At 63.6% G+C, this 20,672-nt stretch overlaps 1 protein-coding gene across 1 annotated transcript; it reads left to right on the forward strand.

Moving 5' to 3' along the window:
- The first annotated feature begins 4,011 nt into the window (after positions 1-4,011).
- On the forward strand, positions 4,012-15,864 carry PDCD1 (programmed cell death 1). Its single transcript, XM_058698435.1, has 5 exons — positions 4,012-4,206; positions 11,321-11,680; positions 12,804-12,965; positions 14,623-14,657; positions 14,905-15,864. The coding sequence occupies exons 1-5, from the start codon at positions 4,131-4,133 to the stop codon at positions 15,106-15,108; spliced, it is 837 nt and encodes a 278-aa protein (XP_058554418.1). The 5' UTR covers positions 4,012-4,130; the 3' UTR covers positions 15,109-15,864.
- Positions 15,865-20,672: the final 4,808 nt, after the last annotated feature.

The following is a 20,672-nucleotide window of genomic DNA, read 5'->3' on the forward strand; positions in this document are numbered from 1 at the left end:
GGGAGGGGGGCACCCCGCAGGACCAGACCGCCTGGGACCAGAGCGCCTGGGGGGGGAGGGGGGCACCCCACAGGACCAGACCACCTGGGAGGGAGGGGCCACCCTGCAGATCCAGACCACCTGGAGGGGAGGGGGCACCCCACAGGACCAGACCACTTGGGGGGGAGGGGCCACCCCGCAGGACCAGACCCCCTGGGACCAGACCACCTGGTGGGGAGGGGGACACCCCGCAGGACCAGACCGCCTGGGACCAGAGCGCCTGGGGGGGGAGGGGGGCACCCCACAGGACCAGACCACCTGGGGACCAGACCTCCTGGGGAGGGGGGGACACACCACAGGACCAGACCACCTGGGAGGGAGGGGGGCACCCCGCAGGACCAGACCCCCTGAGACCAGAGCGCCTGGGCAGGGAGGGGGGGCACCCCACAGGACCAGACCACCTGGGGGGGAGGGGGGCACCCCGCAGGACCAGACCGCCTGGTGGGGAGGGGCCACCCTGCAGATCCAGACCACCTGGGGGGGAGGGGTCACCCCGCAAGACCAGACCACCTGGGGGGGAGGGGCCACCCTGCAGTTCCAGACCACCTGGGGGGGGAGGGGCCACCCCGCAGGACCAGACCCCCTGGGACCAGAGCGCCTGGGGGGGGGGGAGGGGGAACCCCACAGGACCAGACCGCCTGGTGGGGAGGGGGGCACCCCACAGGACCAGACCGCCTGGGACCAGAGCGCCTGGGGGGAGAGGGGGGCACCCCCCTCGCTAACAGCCCCGGGGCCTCCCGAGTCTTCTCCCCTTGGTCCTGCCGGAAGCAAACAGTGGACGTGGAGCAGGTCGGACACAGGGACACGGGCACGCGGCGCCCAGCAGGCGCAGCCCTGACAGTCTCCCGGCACAGACCACAGGCCTCCACAGAGAACACAGTGAGGAGCCCGCAGCAGACGCGCACATGTGCGGGAATGCGGCCAGGGACCTGCCCCGTGGGGCCCAGCCCGGCAGGCCACACGCCAGCCTCCCCCACAGCTCTCCCTCCGAGTGCAGGACGCTCAGGCCGTCCCACGGGCGACCCCGTGCGACACTAACCACGCCACGCGCCTGGTCCTTGGGCAGAATGTCGCCCTCGAGAGAGCCTGGCCAGGGTACGAGGCCGGCGAGAGAGCCTACGATCTCCCAGGGACCGCACACAACACGCTCTTCGCGGGAGACCCCTGACCCGGGGGGTCGGGGGGCATCCCCGATGCCTGCCTACTGGAGAGGGTCCGGAGGTGGGGGCAGGGAGCAGACGACCCTGGCTGGGACCTCCCAAACCTGAAGGGGTGAAGCCAGGACACGGCAGGGAGGAGAGGGCCGGCTAGCAGGGGCCACCAGAAGGGGACAGATGAAGACCCTGACCTTCCCCTTCCCTCCTGTCCTCAATGAAAGATGGTGGGGGAAGGGCACACTGTGTGCGAGGGGGACACTGTGTGTGACCGGGACAGTGTGTGTGACAGGGACAGTGTGTATGATGGGGACACTGTGTGTGTCGGGGAGACTATGATGGGGATACTGACAAGGACACTGTGTGTGAGGGGGACACTGTGTTTGGGGGAGACAGCATGAGTTTGGGGGAAAGCATGCCGACAGGTGGTAGGGAGCTCCCCTTGGGGGTACGGCACCCCAATAGTCCCTGGGGCTCCTGCCCCCTCCCCCACCTGTCCCAGCCTCCTCCACCGGCTCTGATCCAGTCACCTGCTGGTCCTGCCCACCCCAGGGTGGGGTGGGAGGCTCCCCTGGGCCCTGTCTCCCCCCACCCCCCGGCCTCCCCAGCCTTCATGGTCTCTGTGCCCCCCTCTGCCTCCATATCACCCCTGCCAACCCAGTGCCCCCAGGGTCCGAGTGCCCTTCTCAACCTCTCCAGTGGGCCCCTGCACGCAGCCCACCGCCCAGCGGACATCAGTGGGAAGGGGGGATAGGAGCCGAGGAGGGAGGAGAGAGGAAGTGACAGAGGGGGGACAGAGGGCGCTGGGCAAGGAGGGGCACCACACACCCTTAGGTTCTCCGGGGGCCCACTCTAGATGCGCATCCAAGCTCCTGCCCGTGGAATCACAGCCAGTGTGGCTGGGGTGCAGGGGCCCCCGGGGGCCCGGCGACATCTTCCACACAGAGCACACCCCCCACACCGCCCCTCCCGGCAGGCCCTCCAGCCCCGAGCCCCACAGGGCATCGTGCCCCCCAGCGCGGAGCCTCGAGGCAGGTGCCCACAGGTCTGAGCCTTGCCGGGCACCCGGCTGTCCTTAACCTGACCTGACCCGCCTCCCCAGCCCCAGGCCAAGCGCCTGCCATCTGAGGGGAGGCCACGAGGCAGGTGTGCGGGGGACAGCTGTCCACGAGGGGTGTCCACAGGGGCTGTCCCCCAGGCCAGCCCCTGAGCCACCCGGCAGCTTCGGGTGAGCCACAGGCCCTGTGCCCAGCCTGGCCGGCAGGGCTCCCGCCCGCCACGCCGCCCCCGCGGCCCGCGCCCCGGCTCTGGGAGTGGCCCTTCGCTCAGCACCGAAGCTTCCTCTGCTCGCCCTCGCCTGCAGACGCGTCTTTGATGCTCTTTTTCCACCGCTTCAGTTCTCTTTAATGTCTTCCCTTCGCCGCCGAGCCGAGTGGAGCCGGGCGGCCCGCCAGCTGCCAGGCGGGCTCTGCCTTGTCGCTCAGGCTGTGAGACCCACGCGCCCAGCCACCCGTGTCAGCCGTTTCCGCTCCCGCTCGTCACCGTCGGACACAAGAGCACGGGCCAGGAAACCGGCAGCCGCCTCCAGACCCCAGCGTCCCTGGGGACCCCAGGACCACGTGCTGGGGGGGCCGGGCAAGGGGGGCTGCGTGACAGGTTGAGCCTCCAGGACTGGGTGTCCTCGGGACACTGCATGGAGGAAGAGCCGGGGGCCGCTGTGGAAGGACGCTGGACCCCGCCTGGCCTGCGGCCCCTGAAGCTGGGCCAGCGGCCTCAGGGCCGGGCAAACCAAGGCCACCCCGGGGCCAGGGAGACCCCAGTCCCCGACACAGGACTGGAGGAGAGGGGTCTCACGTGGGCTCGTACAGACCCTCAGCTGCCCCAGAGTGGTGGCCTTGTAGCCCCCGGTGGGGTGAGCCCTTGGCCGTGGAAGAGCCCCCTGCCCTCTGCCCCTGCCCCCTGAGCCTGCCCCCTGCCCTCTGCCCCTGCCCCTACCTCCTGCCCCTGTTCCTAGCCCCTGCCCCCTACCCCCTGCCCCTGCCCCTTACCCCTGCCTCTGCCCTCTGCCCCCTGCCCTCTGCCCCCTGCCCCTGTCCCCTGCCCCTTGCCCCCACCCCTCCCCTTCCTCTTGTCCCCTGCTTCCTGCCCCCTGCCCTGCCCCTACCCCCTCCCCTTGCCCCCTGCCCTCTTCCCTGCCCTCTGCTCCCTGTCCCTGCCCTGCCCCTCCCACCTCCCCTTGCCCCCTGCCCTCTTCCCCTGCCCCCTGCCCCCTGCTCCCTGTCCCTGCCCCAGCCCCTTCCCCCCTACCCCAGCCCTCTGTCCTTCCCCCCTGCTCCCTGCCCCCTACCCCCCTCAGCAGTGGCAGGGTATGTGGATTCCACCCCTCAAGCACAGGCAAGGTGGGCTGATGCCACCCTTCATTGTAGACAAGGGGTGGGGGGGGCGGTGCCTGAGCCCAGACGACCTGCCCTCCCAAGGGCAGGAGGGGGGAGGACACAGGGCCCTGCAGCCTCACCAGCCTCAGCGGAAGGGCGAAGAAGCAACAACAAATAAAGGGACAAAAACTGCTGCTGGACAGACCCCACGGTGGGGGAGCGGCGGCTGGCCTTCCCTCCTCCTTCGGCCTCTCTCTCTCCCTCCATTTCTGGGTCTCTGTGGCTCCTGCGTCTCTACCCTCTTACTTCTATCTTCTATCTCTCCCCCCATCTCCCTCTCCCACCCCCCCCCACCCCCATCTCTGTCTCTCTGTCTCCCTCTGTACCCTTCTCTCTCTCAGGCTCCCCTCCAATCTCCACCCACGTGGAGGAGGAGGAAGAGGGGGCAGGGCTGGGGCTGGGGCGGGTCCCTCGTCCTAACACGGGACAGTTTCCTTTCCGCTGACACTCTACCAGAGCCGTGGAGGAAGAGATTACGGAGGCAGCGGCTGCCGCTCCAGGCATGGGGACCCCACGGGCGCCCTGGCCTCTTGTCTGGGCCGTGCTGCAGCTGGGCTGGTGGCCAGGATGGCTCTTAGGTACGTGGTCAGGGGGAAGACTTCCCACCCATGCTCCCTGGCAGGTGGGGAGGGGGCTGGGGGGGTGGGGGGCCAGGGCCCGGAGGCCCAGCTCTGCCCCTGGCAGGGCGCTGTGTGGCTTTGGGCAGGGGAAGGGGCCTCTCTGGGCTCCAGTTTCCTGCCTGCCCACCTCACCTGGTGTCCAATCCAATCCTCGCCGATAAGCAGGCAGGAACCTCCCAGCTCCTCCTCAGAGTCCCGTGGGACAGGCCGGACGCTCTCTGAAGGATGATGGGTCCTCAGCCCAGATGCTAATGTTCTCCTGGGGATGGGACCAGCCTCCCAGGGGGAGGACTGTCTCTGCAAGGCTCCAGGCTGGACGGCCCAGAGACACTTCTCTAATTATATCCGAGGTGCGGCCATTCAGGTGAAGACTTCTCACCTCTCCAGCCCACCTGCCACGGGCCTGGGGCCTCTAGACAAGACTCTTGGGTGTGCAGGGGTGGGCACGGCTGGGGGAGGCATCTGCGGCAGGATCTGGCAAGGAGGCCCTGGCCCCTAGCCCCCTCTCGGCGGGTGTCTGTCGGGCAGGCCCTGGGGGCCCCCGGTCAGAGTCTGCTGGTCGGGGAGAGGGGCCTGGCTGCCCTTGTCCTCCAGGGAAGGTGGATCCCTGGGAGGAGCCCAGAGTCTTTTCTCTGGACCTCGCTGGGCTCAGAGGTGTGATGGCCCCTGAGCATCCCCCCCCCCCCACCCGCCCGCCCCGACCCTGGGGCTGCCCGTCCTGGAGTGTTGATGCCCCTCCAGGGCCTCCAGGCAGCAACCACCCTGCATTTCCTCCTCAGGCTGGCCTGGCCCTCAGGTTCAAGGGAGGGAACTCAGAACAGAGGTCGGTTGTCCAAGGGCCTGTGGCCAAAAGGTGCCCCATGGGGGTCCTTGCGTGGGAGCCCGGGGAACAGGGGCCGAGGGGCGGATGTCATCCGAGCATAGTCAGGCCATGACTCAGCCCTGGTGGCCGGCTACCCACCAGGACCCCTTCCCAAAGCAGGGGAAGATAAGAACGTGGCTGGGTGTGCCTCCGTTTCCCCACCTCAGCACTGAGCGCTCACGCTGCCGACATCACAGGCCGGGTGGTCCTCCGGCTCTTCCATCGGCCTCCGGCACTGCTGGCTGTGGGACATCTGGTTCCACGTCATCTCCTTCCCTTCCTGATTTATTCTCTGTATTTATTATTTTGGTCGTTTCCATGGGTGTCCCCCACAGATCCTCATGTACACGTTTTTTGTTTTGCATTTTATGAAATATCCCAAACCCAAGAGTTGGCCGAGCCCTATGCTAGCGAACAACAATGGTAAGGGTACGTACAGGCTTTGAAACAGGCAGGCTTGAGTTCAGCATCGCTGACAAGGCACCTGCCGCTGGGGACAGGGATGCCTGCCTTATGCTGAGAATGGAATCAGATCGTTAATGAAAACTGTCCGGCACAACCCGTGATAATGTCCTTTGAAGCCAGATTTCGCTTATGTATCTGTTCTGCTTTATAATTTTGAGAAATGCCTGAAACCTACAGCAAAGTCACAAAAGCAGGCAGCGGACCCCCTCCTTAGAGTGGCCAGCTCGCAACCCTGGCACATTTGCTTCCGTGTTAATTTGCCGGGTGAGCCATAACGAAATACCGACCCCTGGGGGCTGCGGGTCCGAGAGTAGGTGTGGGCCGGGCTGGCCCCCTCCGAAGCGGAGGGGGCATCCGTTCCAGGCTCCCCTGGCTTCTGCCGTTTGCTGGCAGTCCTTGGGGTTTCTTAGCTTGTGGGTACATCACCCCATCCCCGCTCCAGCTTCACACGGAGCTCTCGTATGTTTGCGTCCAAATTTCCCTCTTCTTACAAGGACACCAGTCATGTCGGATGAGGGACCCACAAGCTCCAGCTTATCTTAATTAATTACACGTACAATGACCCTATTTCCAAATAAGGTCACGTTCTGCAGTGCTGAGGATGAGGCCTTCAACACATGCACCAGGGGTCACAGCTCAGCCCACAGCGCTTTCCGAGATGTCAGACTTCTCTGCTAACACTCCAGAGGCTTCCTCCCGGGACGGTAGCCTTGACCCACAGCCCGGATGCTCCTGCACCCCAGGGCGCCCCAGTCTGGGTTATCCGGCCCTGATGGGAGCCCAGCCGAGGACCCCCTGCTTCACTCAGATGTCTCTGTCTTCGGCTCCTTCCAACTGGGGGCCCCAGCTCTCTCTGCCACCACCAGCCCTGCCCTGCTCTGTGTGTGCATGTGGTGTTTGTTTTTTTAAATCAAATCTCAATTTTACTTTGGATATGGAAAGCCTTAGGATCGGGAATACAGAATTAGGAATATTTTTACTGAGGTACGACTGACCACAACGTAGTAATTTCAGGTGCACAATGAAATGATTCGCGATGTGTATATACTGTAAAACGACGACCCCGGTAAGGCCACCGACATCTGTCACCACACACAGTCACAAAACGCGTCTCCTGTAGTGAGAACTTTCAGTCCACTCCGTAGCACTTCCACTGACTGTGTCCCCGTCACCGTGCTGCGCATCCCCGCGCCGTGACTCTCGCATTTCGTAACTGCAAGTTTATGCGCTTTGACACCCACCCCCAACTTGCCAGCACCTCCCTCCCCATCTCGGTAGCCACCAATCTGTCCTCTACGTCCGTGAGCTCAGGTCGTGTTTTATTTTGCTTTTTGTTCTTAGATTCCACGTGGAAATGAGATCCTACGGTGTTTGTCTTTCTCCGACTGACTTACTTCACTTAGCGCAATGCTCTCCGGCTCCGTCCATGTGGTCACAAATGGCGGGGTTTCGTTCTTTTTTTTTTTTTTTTTTTAATCGCTGAGCAACATTCCGTTGTGTCACAGCACGCCTGCCTTATCCATCGTCTGTCGGCTGCTTCCATACTTTGGCTGTTGGTACAATGCTGCTGTAAACACAGAGCTGCGCATATCTTTTCAAATTAGTCTTTCTGTTCTCTGCGGATAAGTATAAGCAGAGGAATTGCCGGGTCGTAGGGTAGTTCTGTTGTTGGTTTCTTGAGGAGCCTCCACGCTGTCCTCCAGAGCGGCTGCACCAGTTTGCAATCCCACCAGCAGTGCACGAGGTTGCCCTTTCTCCACGTCCTCGCCGGCACCTGTTTCTTGGGTCGTTAACGTCAGCCACTCTGACCAGTGTGGGGGTAGAGGTCTCACCGTGGTTTGGATTTGTATCTCCCTGACGATGAGAGATGTGGACTATCTTTCCGTGTGTCTGTGGCCCTCTGTGTGTCTTCTTTGGAAAAGTATCTGTTCAGGTCCTCTGCCCATTTTTAATTGGATTGTTTGGGCGTTTTGCTAGCAATTTACATGAGTTTTTACGTCTTTTGGATATTATCAGATGTGTGATTTGCAAACACTTTCTCCCATCCCGTAGGTGGCCTTTCCACTGTGTTGATGGTTTTCTTTGCTGTGCAGACGCTTTTTACTTGGACGAGGCCCCATGTGTTTGTTCTCACTTTTGCTGACGGCAGAAAGGGTCCAAGCCAGGGGCGCAGGCACGCACCCCCGGGTGTGTCTGACACCTGTTTGTGGGTGATCACAGGCGTGCTGGGGCCCTTCGGGGACCCCACGGCAAGGAGGCCAAGGCACCCTGTTTCCGTCCTGATGAGTAAGAGACCCGTGGGGGTGGCTGGAGCCCCGACAGCCCATTGCGTGACCCTTCTGACTCCACAGACAGGGTTTGCCTAAATCCAGCGCCAGCTGGGGGTGAAACGTGTGGCCCGTGGCCCACACCGCTCTCTGTGGGAGCCTGACACACAGCCTGTCCTGCGACACTGGGCCCCACCGTGAGGTCTCGGGGTCCCACCCTGCCAGGCGGGCACAGTGTTCTCTCCTGAGCCCACTCCCCAAACACCTCATTATCAAATATAAATAGACAACATTTCAGTGTTTAAGCCCAAACAATATAAGACTCACAGATATTGGTACCGTAGGGACAAAGTGGACTCCCATCCTCTGTCCTCAAAAATGAGTTCCACTATCGACCCTTCTCTGGGAAGGAGTTTGGATTGACTCCCAGGCTCCATCTGGCCGTCGCCCCTGCTCCCGGAGAGCAGAGAGCCGAGGGCCCACCTAGCCCTCTATCTCCCCCATGAGGTCTCAGCCCCGTGCTCCCTCTGGCCCACTCCCCCCTGGTGCTCCCAGGTTCCTATTCCAGGCAGCCCATCTTTCTCCATCCGGAGAGGCCCCTGAGCACCCGGCTGGGAACCCCCCTACGGCCCTGCACCCCGGCCAAACAACCAGCGCCCTCGACGGTCACACACCCTGTGACTTGAGAGAGGTGGGTGCTCCCTGGTCAGAGCTGCTCTGGAGCCTGCGACGAGCCTGCCCCCTCCCGCCTTCCCCACAGGAACACTACCCCCTCGACCTGTCTCGGGCCAGGCGTAAGCTGCCGCTGTATCCGGCCCCTGCCCCTAAGCGTGCTGTGAGGACACGGGTGGGTGGGAAGGGAACGGGCCCGGCCGTGGGAGTGTGTCCCGGGAAGGAGTCTGAGGAGAAGCGGCGAGGCCATATGGCGCCCAGAGGAAGTGGGACCTGGGCAGGACCGGGAGGCTGCCGTGTAGACGCCTAGGCAGAGAGGCTGGGCCAGGGTGGATGGGGTTCCGGACAGCCCAGAGTCCCCTCCACACCAAGTTCAGACTCCCTGGGAGGCCCACAAGGAGCCGACGAACAGAGAAGTGACCCAAATGGTTGCAAATTCATGTCAGACGCGGGGCAGTGAGGGTCTGAACCAGAGTCCTCGAGGGGCCCTTGTGGGGGGTGGGGGGCTTGCGGGAGTGGGCAGTCCACGCACCACGTGGACCAGAGGGAGCCCGGAGGCACGGGGCTGGGCAGGCCCCACGGATCACACGGCCTCGGTGCCAGACTTCGCCCTGCTGGCACTGTTCCTCCCTCGACGAGTTCCGTGAGTGGACGCGTGCTTCTCGGACAGATGCGTAAAAACGGCTGTCGGTGCCGCCAGGGTCAGCGGTCCTGCTGTCCCGTGCTGGTCGTGTGTGCCTGGGACGCATGGTTAAAATAGGAGACAGGCTTACTGTGGGTGCCCCTGGTGCTGTGTCACCCCCGGGAAAGCCGGGCTGGGGTCCGTGAGCAGATGGCCGGCTCCACAAGGCAGTGGGCCTCCCGCCTGCACCAGCCACCCCCCCCAGTCCCGGCCTGGCCCCCTCCAGGCCTTCTGGCCTCCTCCTGGCCAGGGGGATGGGCCCTCTGCGGGGCCACAGAGATGCACGGACACCACCACCCCCCCCACGGGGGCCAGGGGACCCCAGGCTGGGTGGCCTCCTGGCCCTGACACCCAGGGGGTGCCCACCCTCATGGCCACGTGACAGCCCTGTCCCTCCATCAGTGACCAAGGGAGACACCAGGGAGGCAAGAAGTAGAAGGTCCAGACTGGTTGGGTCAGCCTCTCTAAGCTTCCGGGCTCCCAGCGGGGTGGGGGGCGCCCCGCGTGCTCCCCCGAGCAGGGCCAGCGACGCACAAGGGTGCTGCGGGCGTGTCAGGGCCCACCCTGCTCCCGCCACCTCTGTGATCTCGCCCCACGTGAGGGGCCCAGTGGGGACGTACAGGAAGAGCTCTTGTTACCCGCGCCCCGACGGGGCTCGCTGGGCCCTGGCACCGGCCCCTTCTTCCCTGGGGCCACGGTCACTCGGCCAGCAGGACACCGTGACCAGCCTCAGGCACCCTGTCCCCAGAGGCAGAGGGACTCCAGCTGAAGGGCTGTGGCCCCATGTGTGAGGAACCTCGCCCGGCACACGCTGTTGCCGGAGCGGAGGCCTCGCCAGGCAAGAAAAGCTCAGAGGGGCAGCCACACGGCCTCACCTCGGGACTGACGTCCCCGGTCCCCGAGCATTTGGGGAGTAGAGGGGTGGGGGACGTGCTGGGAGGGCCAGGAAACGACCCCACTGGGCCACGTCTCACGTCTGGATGCTCCCAGGGGAGCAGCGCAGCAGGGGCCGGGAGGGGCCGGGAGGGCTGCAGGGGCAGGGGGCCGGGGCAGGGGGCGGCAGGGCCGGAGCTGGGTCCCGGCTTAGCAGCCTGTGGCCAGCCGCCTCCTCCCTCCAAGCCTTGGTTTCCCCGTGTGTAACTCAGGTCGTGGTGCAACCTCCCCGTGTGAGCCGACCACAGTGAAGGGGGGGCCCAGCACGTGTGGGTTTGGCCGTGACTCTCTGGAACCCTGGGAGCCTGTGACCCGTCCCCGTGTCGCCTTGACCCCATATGGGTGCTGCTGGCGAGATGCCTGGGCCTCCATGGAGGGGCTTCTCCCCTGCCGCGGTGAGCATGCGAGGGCGTGTACACTCACGCGGGCGCTTGTGGACGTGTGGGAGCACGAGCGCATGTGTGCGCGCGGGCCTGGGCGTGCCCGGCGTGGCGGCGTCGCTGGGCCAGAGCCCTGGCTGTCGGGTGTTCTTGCGAGGCCTCGTTTTGTGGAGAGCAGGCCAGGGCCCAGGACTGTCAGGGGCCTCCATTTCTGTCCATATCAGGGGGCAACGGCCCGGCTGGCCTCCGAGCTCCCGTCCCCAGGGTCGTGGTGGAAGACACGGAGGGACCCGCGCTGACCCCACCCAGCTCTGAGCTTGTCCTGAGACGGGCCAAAGGCTGGACCCTGAGCCTCCTGGGGGCTGGGCTTTCCGTGGGAGGCCCCCACCGGCCCCTCCCAGCCTCTCGGACACCCACCCCTCCACCCTCAGTATGCACGGGACCCGGCCAGGCCCCCGATGAGCCAGAGGCCCAGGACGGTGGAGCCAGAAACGTGGGGGGTCAGGCCCCCGGACACTAGCAACCCGGAGTCAGCAAGGGAGGGGTGACGGACTAACCACCACGGTCCAGGGAGAAACGGGGGGACCTGGGGCCTCGGGTCTCGGTGGGCTCAAAGGGCAAAAGTCCCACCACAGAGCTGCCCGGGGAGAGCGCCATGGCCTCTAGAGAGGGCCGGGAGAAGCCGCCAGGGGCTCCGCAGAGGGGGCTCCGGTGCGGGCTGGGGTGTGCGAAGGCCGGGAGAGCAGGAGGGTCCGGGCGGGCTGCCCGCGTGCCTCCTTCCTCACCAGCCGGTCCTCTCCCCACGCCTCAGACTCCCCCTACAGGCCCTGGAGCCCCCTCACCTTCTCCCCGGCCCAGCTCACGGTGGTCGAGGGGGAGAACGCCACCTTCGTCTGCCACCTGCCCGACGCACCCGAGAGCTTCGTGCTCAACTGGTACCGCGTGAGTCCCCGCAACCAGACGGACAAGCTGGCCGCCTTCCAGGAGAACCACACCGAGCCCGGCAAGGACAGGCGCTTCCGCGTCACGCGGCTGCCCAGTGGGCAGGACTTCCACACGACCATCCTCGCCGCCCAACTCAACGACAGCGGCATCTACCTCTGCGGGGCCATCTACCTGCCCCCCAACACGCAGATCTACGAGAGCCCGCGAGCGGAGCTCACTGTGAAAGGTGCACGGCCCGGCGGCCGGGGCAGGGGGCGCGTCAGGGACCCCCCGGGCTGCACTTCCGACACACGGGGTGACCGAAGCACCCCCACACCCGCTGCCCCTTAAGGGAAGGCAGGGCCTCAGCGGGGGCGGCAGGTGGCACTTGTCAGGGTAGGGAAAGCTTGGAAGCTCAACAGAGGTGCCGCCTGGAAGAGGCTGGTCGGTGCAGAGCTGGAAGCCACGCCCCTCGGGGCTCGGAGAGGGCAGGGGAGGATGCTGGGTCCCCTCCCTGGGTCCCCCCTCCCTGGGTCCCCCCTCCCTGGGTCCTCCCTCCCTGGGTCCCCTCCCTGGGTCCCCTCCCTGGGTCCCCCCTCCCTGGTTCCCCTCCCTGGGTCCCCCCTCCCTGGGTCCCCTCCCTGGGTCCTCCCTCCCTGGGTCCCCCCTCCCTGGGTCCCCTCCTTGGGTCCCCCCTCCCTGGGTCCCCTCCCTGGGTTCCCCCCTCCCTGGTTCCCCTCCCTGGGTCCCCCCTCCCTGGGTCCCCTCCCTGGGTCCTCCCTCCCTGGGTCCCCCCTCCCTGGGTCCCCTCCCTGGGTCCCCCCTCCCCGGGTCCCCCCTCCCTGGGCCCCCCCTCCCTGGGTCCCCCCTCCCTGGGTCCCCTCCCTGGGTCCCCTCCCTGGGCCCCCCCTCCCTGGGTCCCCCTTTCCTGAGTCCCCTCCCTGGGTCCCTCCCAGTGTCCCTCCTATGTCTCCTCCCTGGGTCCCCCTGTGTACCCTCTCGGGGTCCCCCTTCCCTGGGTCCCCCCTCCCTGGGTCCCCTCCCTGGGTACCTTCCCCGTGTACCCTCTCTGGGTCCCCTCCCTGGGTCCCCCCATGTCCCCCCCATGTCCCCTCCCTGGGTCCCCCCTCCCTGGGTACCCTCCCTGGGTACCCTCCCCGTGTACCCTCTCTGGGTCCCCCCTCTCTGGGTCCCCTCCCTGGGTCTCCTCCCTGGGTCCCCCCTCCCTGGGTCCCCCCTTCCTGAGTCCCCTCCCTGGGTCCCCCCCATGTGCCCCCCATGTCCCCTCCCTGGGTCCCCCCTCCCTGGGTCCCCCCCCGTGCCCCCTCTCTGGCTCCCCTTAGTGAGTCTCTGTCCTTCTGCCCCTCCAGAGAGAGTCCTGGAGCCCCCCACAGAGAGTCCCAGCCCCCCACCCAGACTCACAGGCCAGGGCCAGGGGCTGGTCGTGGGCGTCACAAGCGTGCTGGTGGGTGTCCTGCTGTTGCTGCTGCTGACCTGGGTGCTGGCTGCGGCCTTCCCCAGGGCCACTCGAGGTAACATCGTGCCAAACCCTACTGCCGTTCCCCGCAGACAGAGCTCAAGGCACAACCCACAGCCTCGCCCGCCAGGGATCCCAACCCTCCCCTTCCCCCCCCCCCCCACCTCCCCCCAGCGCCCTCGCAGCGAGGACCCCTCAAGGAGGGGCTGGGCCTGGAGCAGGCCTCCCAAGTTCCGGGGCCCCCTCTCCCTAACACCTGTTTTAAGGAGGGATGGGGGGTAGGCAGCTGCCAAAGTGAGGAGAAGCCCCCCAACAGACTGAGCCACCTACTCTGACTGCACCAAGGCCACCCCCAAACCTCAGGCCACACCTCAGCCCACAGGGCACAGTGAAAGTCATTCTAACAGCCGCTGGGCTCTGCTATTGACTACAACCACCAAGGTGGTATGAGGCCCCCAGCTCCCCGCCAGGTGCCTGGCCTCCCGGCGTCACGAGGACGACTGGTCACTCTGACGATGGGTGCATGTCTCTGGGGCTGGAGGGAGGTGCCGAAGTTGATTCTCCTGGAGCCACTGAGAGGGGACCCAGCCAGGAGTCAGCTCTTCCCCAGGCTCCAGGTCATGGTCTCCTGGGACAGGCACCCGGGGGGACATGTGGCCAGAGAATAGGAGGTTCCACAGGGTCCTGGACAAGACTTCCAAGATCTCCCCGCTGAGCGGGTCAGGGAGGGCAGCTGAGGTCAGGGAAGGCGGCTGGGGTTAGGGAGGACAGTGGGGTCAGGGAGGACGGCTGGGGTCAAGAAGGAGGATGGCTGGGGTCAGGGAAGGTAGCTGGGGTCAGGGGGGGAGGCTGGGGTCAGGAGGGAGGGCAGCCGAGGTCAGGGAGGACAGCTGGGGTCAGGAAGGGCAGCAGGGGTCAGGGAGGGAGGCTGAGGTCAGGGAGGGCAGCTGGGGTCAGGGAAGGAAGATAGGGTCAGGAAAGAGGGCGGCAGGGGTCAGGGAGGATGGCTGGGGTCAGGGAAGGAGGCTGGGGTCAGAGAGGACGACTGAGGTCAGGAGGGAGGGCGGCTGGGGTCAGGGAGGGCAGATGGAGTCAGGGAGGGCGGCTGGGGTCTGGGAGGGCAGCCAGTCTCCCCGGGGCAGCAGTACTCAACCTCAGCCAGTCTCCAGTGGGAGTTCACTTCTCCAACGATTTTCCTCCTAATATTTTCGAGAATGTGCTATGTGCTCTGTGTGCTGGCCACTGGTGGACACGTGGCAGTTCTGTGTGGCATCAGTTGGAGAGAGACTTGCTACACTGATTCACTGTGACCACCCGCCGCCACCCCCACCCGCCCCCAGCCACCGTGTGCTGCACCAACCTGGGATGGTGGGTGGGTCTGGTGGGCTCCTCTCTCGGCCAGGGTTTGCAGCCCGAGACAGTAGGCGCCCGCGGCAGGACCCAAGCCGGGGGTCCTAGGTGGTCGCCAGCCTGGACAACCCGCGGTCCGTCGGACTTTTGGTTGACAAGCAGGGACTCAGGGTCACCACGTGGGGGGCGGGGTCAGCCAGACCGCTGGGCGAGAGGTGGGGGGGCGGGGAGGACACTCGGCCGGCCACCTCGGGTAGAAGGCGTGGTGCCCTCCCAAGCCCCCGGGGGCGGGGAGCCCTGCCACAACCCCCACCCCGAGGACCGCCGGGTCTCCTGGGCTCACTCCGGACGCTTCTTCACAGGTGCCTGTGCCTGCGGGAGCAAGGACGAGCCTCTGGTGAGTTCCCTTCCCTTGGCGCCCTGGCACCAGAGCCCGCACTGTGCTGGGGGAGGGCTGGGGCCACTGCAGGGCTCAGCGGGGCTGGGAACCCGCCAGGGAGTCTGAGCACGGGGACACCGGGCCCCAGGAAGGGTCACGGAGCGCGGGCCCTGCCTGGCTTCGCTCCGGCTCGGCGTCTGCACGTGCGCCGGTGCGCGCCCGCGTGTCTGCCACGGGACCGCCGACGCCAGCCCTCTCCCTGCAGAAGGAGGGCCCCTCTGCGGCACCCGTGTTCACCGTGGACTACGGAGAGCTGGATTTTCAGTGGCGAGAGAAGACGCCCGAGCCCCCCGCCCCCTGCGCCCCCGAACAGACCGAGTATGCCACGATCGTCTTCCCCAGCAGGCCGGGCTCCCCGGGGCCCCTGCCTCTGAGGCCCGAGGACGGACCCTGCCCTTGGCCCCTCTGACCGGCTTCCTCGGCTGGCCTGTGTCCTTCAGAGCCTCCGCCAGGAGCCCGGGCGGACCCTTCCCAGGAGGAGCGTGCCGTGGGGAGGCTGTGGGGCCTGCCAGCTTGGCTCTCCTCTCGCCACTCACGTGACCCGGGGGTAGGAGGTGTCCCCGTCCCGTGTGACCGTGTGGCGGTGGGGAGGGGACTCGGGGCCTGAGCCGGCCCATCGCTTCCCAGATCTGCTGCTCTGCACCTCCACACACACCTCCCTGCGGGGGATGGTCTGGCGCTGTGGCTCTCCCTGATCCACCAATGCCTCCCAGGGGAGCTCCAGGACATGGGTGCACAAGGTCCCTGGTTGGGGACTGTGCCGGTGAAGTGCCCCCACGGCCAAGAGATGCAGCACACGGGTGGAGGGGCACACGCATGGGGTCCGGGACCTCGTGCCCCTCCAGGCCTGGAAAAGAGCTCCTGGTGTGGGGAAGGGCAGGCCGTCTGTGGGCCACCCTCATGCACAGCCCAGCCCACCAAGCAGCCTGGGGGCAGGGGGACAACAAGGGGAACGGGCCCCAGCTGGGGAGTCGCCCTCCCCTCGGTGCCCACGCATGGTGCTATTTATGGGGGCCTCCGCCCGGCACCCCCCAGGCCCACTGTCACGGCAGGGGGGCAGTGGTACCCAGGCGTCAGGGGCTGTCTTAGGTTCCACACACACCTCAGAGCCCCTCACCCTGTTCTATTATATTATAATTAAATACTGACGAAAACTCTAAGAAAAGCCTAGGTTCTCTCCTGGCCTTGTTGGGGCGGCGGGGGGCCGGGGGGGGGGTGAGTTCTGCCTCAAATAGAGGACGCAGCCAGCCCTCCTCGGGCCTGGCCCTCACCCGCCTGGCCGGCACCTTCTCTGTCCCAGGAACACATGGAGCCCCGAGGCCCCTCATCTCCATCCCCCCCATCATGTACCACGGCCCCCTCAAGAAGTCTGTCCCCAGATCACCTCAGCCAAGAGGCTGCGTCGGTATCTGCCCTGCTCCAGCCCTCCCTACAGGCCCCCTGCACCTGACCGTCCCTCCCAGGCAGTGTCAGTGCCCTGGGCTGGGGTCAGGCCAGGCTGTGAGCGAGTAGGTGCAGCCCCACTGGAGACACCCGGCCCTTCCCAGATGCAGAGGGGAGGTCTGTTCCGTCCTCCGGGAAGAAGACACAGCACCACCATCAGGGGCCTTCAGTTCTTGTCCCTGACTGCAGTGACCAACACCCCCCCAATCCTGTCCTTCCCAGTGAGCCTCGTCCAGACCCTCAGGAGCCAGGAACACAGCTGCCCCCCTCCCAGCCCTCAGGGCTCACACCCTGTGCCCGCCACGCTGGGGTCCTGTCCTGGGCGGGCAGGAGCTAGAATCACCAAGTCCGGGACAAGGCGAGGACATCAGGCAAGGTCACACATGAGGGAACAAACACTGCCGGGGAAGGCTGCGGAGGGCACAGGCTTGCATGCCTGGAAAACCCAGTAGCTTCTGCGGAAACACGAATAGGGCAATAAGAAAATGGAGTCAGGTGGCACACACAAAATTAACCCCCAGAAATAAATGGCTTTCATACATTCAAACAGCCGCCCCCTGGAAGAGAGAGTGATAGAGAATCTAAAGTTACGCCCAAGGCGTAAATTTAACAAGAAATGCGCCGACCCGCAGGAGGACAGCTTGGCCGCAGGTGTGGGCCCTCCAGGCGGGGACACGCGGTGCCATCGAGACACCACTCCCCCCCCCCCAGGTTGACTGGTAGGTGTGACCATCCCAGTGAAAACCCACTGCGACTGAAAAGTTCGTATGGAGAAGCAAACAAGAAGAAGAAACCTAGGAAACCAAACGAAGGAGAGCAGCTGTATCAGACCTCCGGCTCGAAACGGTGGTGCTCACACACGAGAGGTGGGACACTGGGAAAGGACATCCTGCAACAGAGGGCGTGAGCAGCTATTCGAAAAGCACCAGGTGGACTCCGTTCGTGTGCCAGGGACTTGCACAAATCCCAAATACAAGTGTAAGACGGAAACCTGAGCAGACGCAGAGGAAGACGGGCGAGGTCCTTCACGCTGGAGCAGGAAAGCCTCCCCACACCGGCTCGAAACCACAGCACCATTAGAGAGACTGACACATTCAACTCTACAAATTGGGGGAAACACTTTAATGTGGCAAAAGGAAAGTCAGAAGCAAACCAGGGGAAAGTATTTGCAATATTATTACACAAAAGGTTAAGACTCCAGTTATGTAAAGACCTAAAATACGGAAAGAGCAAGGCTGATGGAAGGTATGATGGAAAAGTGAGCAGAAGATATGATGAGGCGGCACCACCAACTCACACGCCCACGCGCACACATACGTGCACACGCATGCACGCGGACACGCACGTAACCACACACACGCGCGTGTGTTCCATCTACGTATACTCAGATCCCTTAAGCAACCAAAGGATGTTCAATTTTACTCATAATAAGAAAAACGCAGATTACGACTTACAAATCACCCGCGGGCAAAACTCTGACCGCGTGACAACACGGTGCTGGCGAGGAAGTGGAGAGACAGCCCTGGAGCGGCTGGGGGCGACAAGGCCGGACTGGAGGACTAGGCACCAGCCAGTGGTTAGAGAAACATGTGCCCTTTGACCCCTAAGCCCCGCCTATATAACTCCTCCCAGGGGTGAGCCAGCTGCCAGGACCCCACGTGCACCCCAGGCAGGCAGCAGGAGTCGGGGGAACCCCAGGGGCAACTCACTGCCCCCCAAAAAAGGAACTGAGCTGGGGGCTCTACTCAAAGACAAGGGAGCACTTTGAGCACGAAAATACCAATTAAAATTAACATATTTTGAGTATGTTTTAAAAGAGATAAGTTCGTATTCTAAAAAAAGAAGAAGGAGGGGGAGAAAAAAGAAGACAGAGGAGCACGCAGCAGAGAGGGAAGGAAGCGGTGGCCTCACCAAGCCACCGGCCGGGCCACCCACTGGCGGCAGCGCCACGGCTCAGACAAGAAGTGAGAGAGCGCGGGCACAGTCAGCACTCTGATGCTCGCCTTCCCGGAACACGGCCCCTGCGGCCCGCCTCCACTCATTTTTTCCGTGCCCTGCTCTGCCCCAGTCCCGTGTGTCAACGGCCCTGGCTGGGGCAACGTGCCCATCCCCACCCACGCCCCCCACCCACCCCCAGCGGTTCCCTCTCTGCCAGCCTGGCTCATCTCCTGGAGGCTGGCCTCAGGAGGACCGGTGGGGGCCTGGGCTCTTCAGATGAGGCCTGAGACCCTGGCACAGGGCACCCGGGGTGGAGGGCATGTGGCCACCCCGACAGCCCGGGGCCACCAGAGCCCCACACTTGTAGCCCCTCTGGCCAGGAGGACGACCTCTCCCACTACCTGTGCTCACCTTTCCTGGTCTGCAGAGCTGGGGGCAAGCGCTGGCCTCCTCCCGAGAGGAATGCAAGGTCGTGTGGGATGGGAGGACAGGAGTCTGTGCCATACCCAGAAATCCAAGGTGGGGGCCCTGACAAAGGTCTCCTGGCAGGAGAAGAGCACAGACCCCAAAGGCAACCTGCCCAGGGGATCGGGAAGGAGGGGCTGGCGGTCCTCAGTCCAGGGTCCCAGCCCCAGTGCGTGGTAACCAATCCCGCGTGGACAGGGGCATGTTTGCGCCTGGTACAGCTCCTGAGATTTAGGAGAATTCGGGATGGGGTGGGGAGGTGTCTTCCTGAGGGCAATCAAGGCAGCATGGCCAGCATGATGTTGACTCCAATCGCTGGAACCCCTCAACTGCTGCTCAACCGCAGCCCCCTGGGGGCCTTGGACCCTCCGGCTCCGGTCCGGTGGCCCCACCCAATTATGGGGGCCCATGTCTGAGGCTCCTGAGCTGACCGGCTCACAGTGAGGCTGATGACATTGTCACGAGTCCACTGGCCACTCGGATGCTCTCAAGATTATACAACCATTGTCAGGCACTTTCTTCTTTCTCTTTTCTTACTGTCAGAGTGTTTATGGCTATACTTTTTTTTTTAATTAGTAGACATATTTTTTTTTAATGTTTATTTATTCTTGGGAGAGACAGAGACAGAGACAGAGCACATGCAGGGGAGGGGCAGAGAGCGAGGGAGACACAGACTCCGAAGCAGCTCCAGGCTCCGAGCTGTCAGCACAGAGCCCGACGCAGGGTTCGAACTCACAAACTGTGAGCTCACGACCTGAGCCAAAGTCGGATGTTCAACCGACTGAGCCACCCAAGCGCCCGAATTAGTAGATATATTTTAAAGCGGTTTTAGGTTTACAGAACTGAGCAGTAAGTCTCAGTACGCCACCCCCATGCCCCCCGCACACACAGTGTCCCCGAGGTTAGCATCCCCCACTGGTGGGGCACATCTGTCCTAACTGATGAACCAGCAGTGATCTGGTACCTCACATCAGGGCTCACTCGTGGTGATGTGCACTCTGTGGGTTTGGACAGATGTACAGTGACATGTACCTACCATTATAGTATGGCACTCGCTGCCCTCACTGCCCCAAGAACCTTCCGTGCCCCACACACACCCCTCTCCTCCCCACAACCTCTGACAGCCACCCATCTTTTCACTGTCTTCCAAGGTCTGCCTTCTCCAGGATGTCATATGGAATCGCACAGTAGGTAACCCTGTCACACTGGCTTCTTTCACTTAGTGACGCACCTTCGCGGTTCCTCCATGTATTTCACGGCTCGATAGCGCGTTGCTTTTTGGCGCTGAGTAATCTCCCGCTGTCTGGATAAACCAGTTTGTCCGTTCACCTCCTCAAGGACATCCTGATTTCTTCCAAGGTTTGGCAATTCTGAATAAAGCCGCTATAAACACCATGTGCAGGTTTTTGTGTAGACATGGGTTTTCGACTCATCTGGATAAATACCAAGGAACACAATTGCTGGATCCTACGGCAAGAGTTTGTTCAGTTTTGTAAGAGACGGTGACGCTGTCTTCCCACGTGGCCGCCCCGCCCGCCGCAGGAGAACGCTCCTGCTGCTCCACCCCTCGCCAGCAGGCGGCGCTGTCAGCCTTCCGGACCCGCCGCGCTGATAGGCTAATCGCGTCCTGCTCTTTGTTTTACTTGGTCTTCCCCATGGGGGCATCTTTCCATACGCTCACTTGCCAAAGCACGCAAACAAGTCTTAAAACTCCCAATGAGAAGGCAAACAGCACAGTTAAAAAAGGGCGAAGGCTCTAAACAGACTCCTCACCAAAGACGAGCTGCGGCCACTTTGGAAAACAGGCTGGGCAATTTCTTGCAAAGTGAAACTATCCGATAAACCAGCAGGTATCCTGAAATGTTTGGCGGAATTCACGGGGAAAAACATGTACCCCTGCAGTTTTCCTAGAATGCACATATTTTTTTTATTATTATGTTTTTAATGTTTTATTTATTGTTGAGAGAGAGAGTGTGTGAGCACGGGAGGGGCAGAGAGAGAGAGGGCGACACCAAATCTGAGGCAGGCTCCAGGCTCTCTGGGCTGTCAGCACAGAAACCGTCGCGGGGCTCGAACCCACTAACTGCGAGATCATGACCTGAGCCGAAGTCGGACAATCAACCTACT

Source organism: Neofelis nebulosa, chromosome 2 (genome assembly GCF_028018385.1).
Source record: "Neofelis nebulosa isolate mNeoNeb1 chromosome 2, mNeoNeb1.pri, whole genome shotgun sequence".
NCBI lineage: Eukaryota > Metazoa > Chordata > Mammalia > Carnivora > Felidae > Neofelis > Neofelis nebulosa.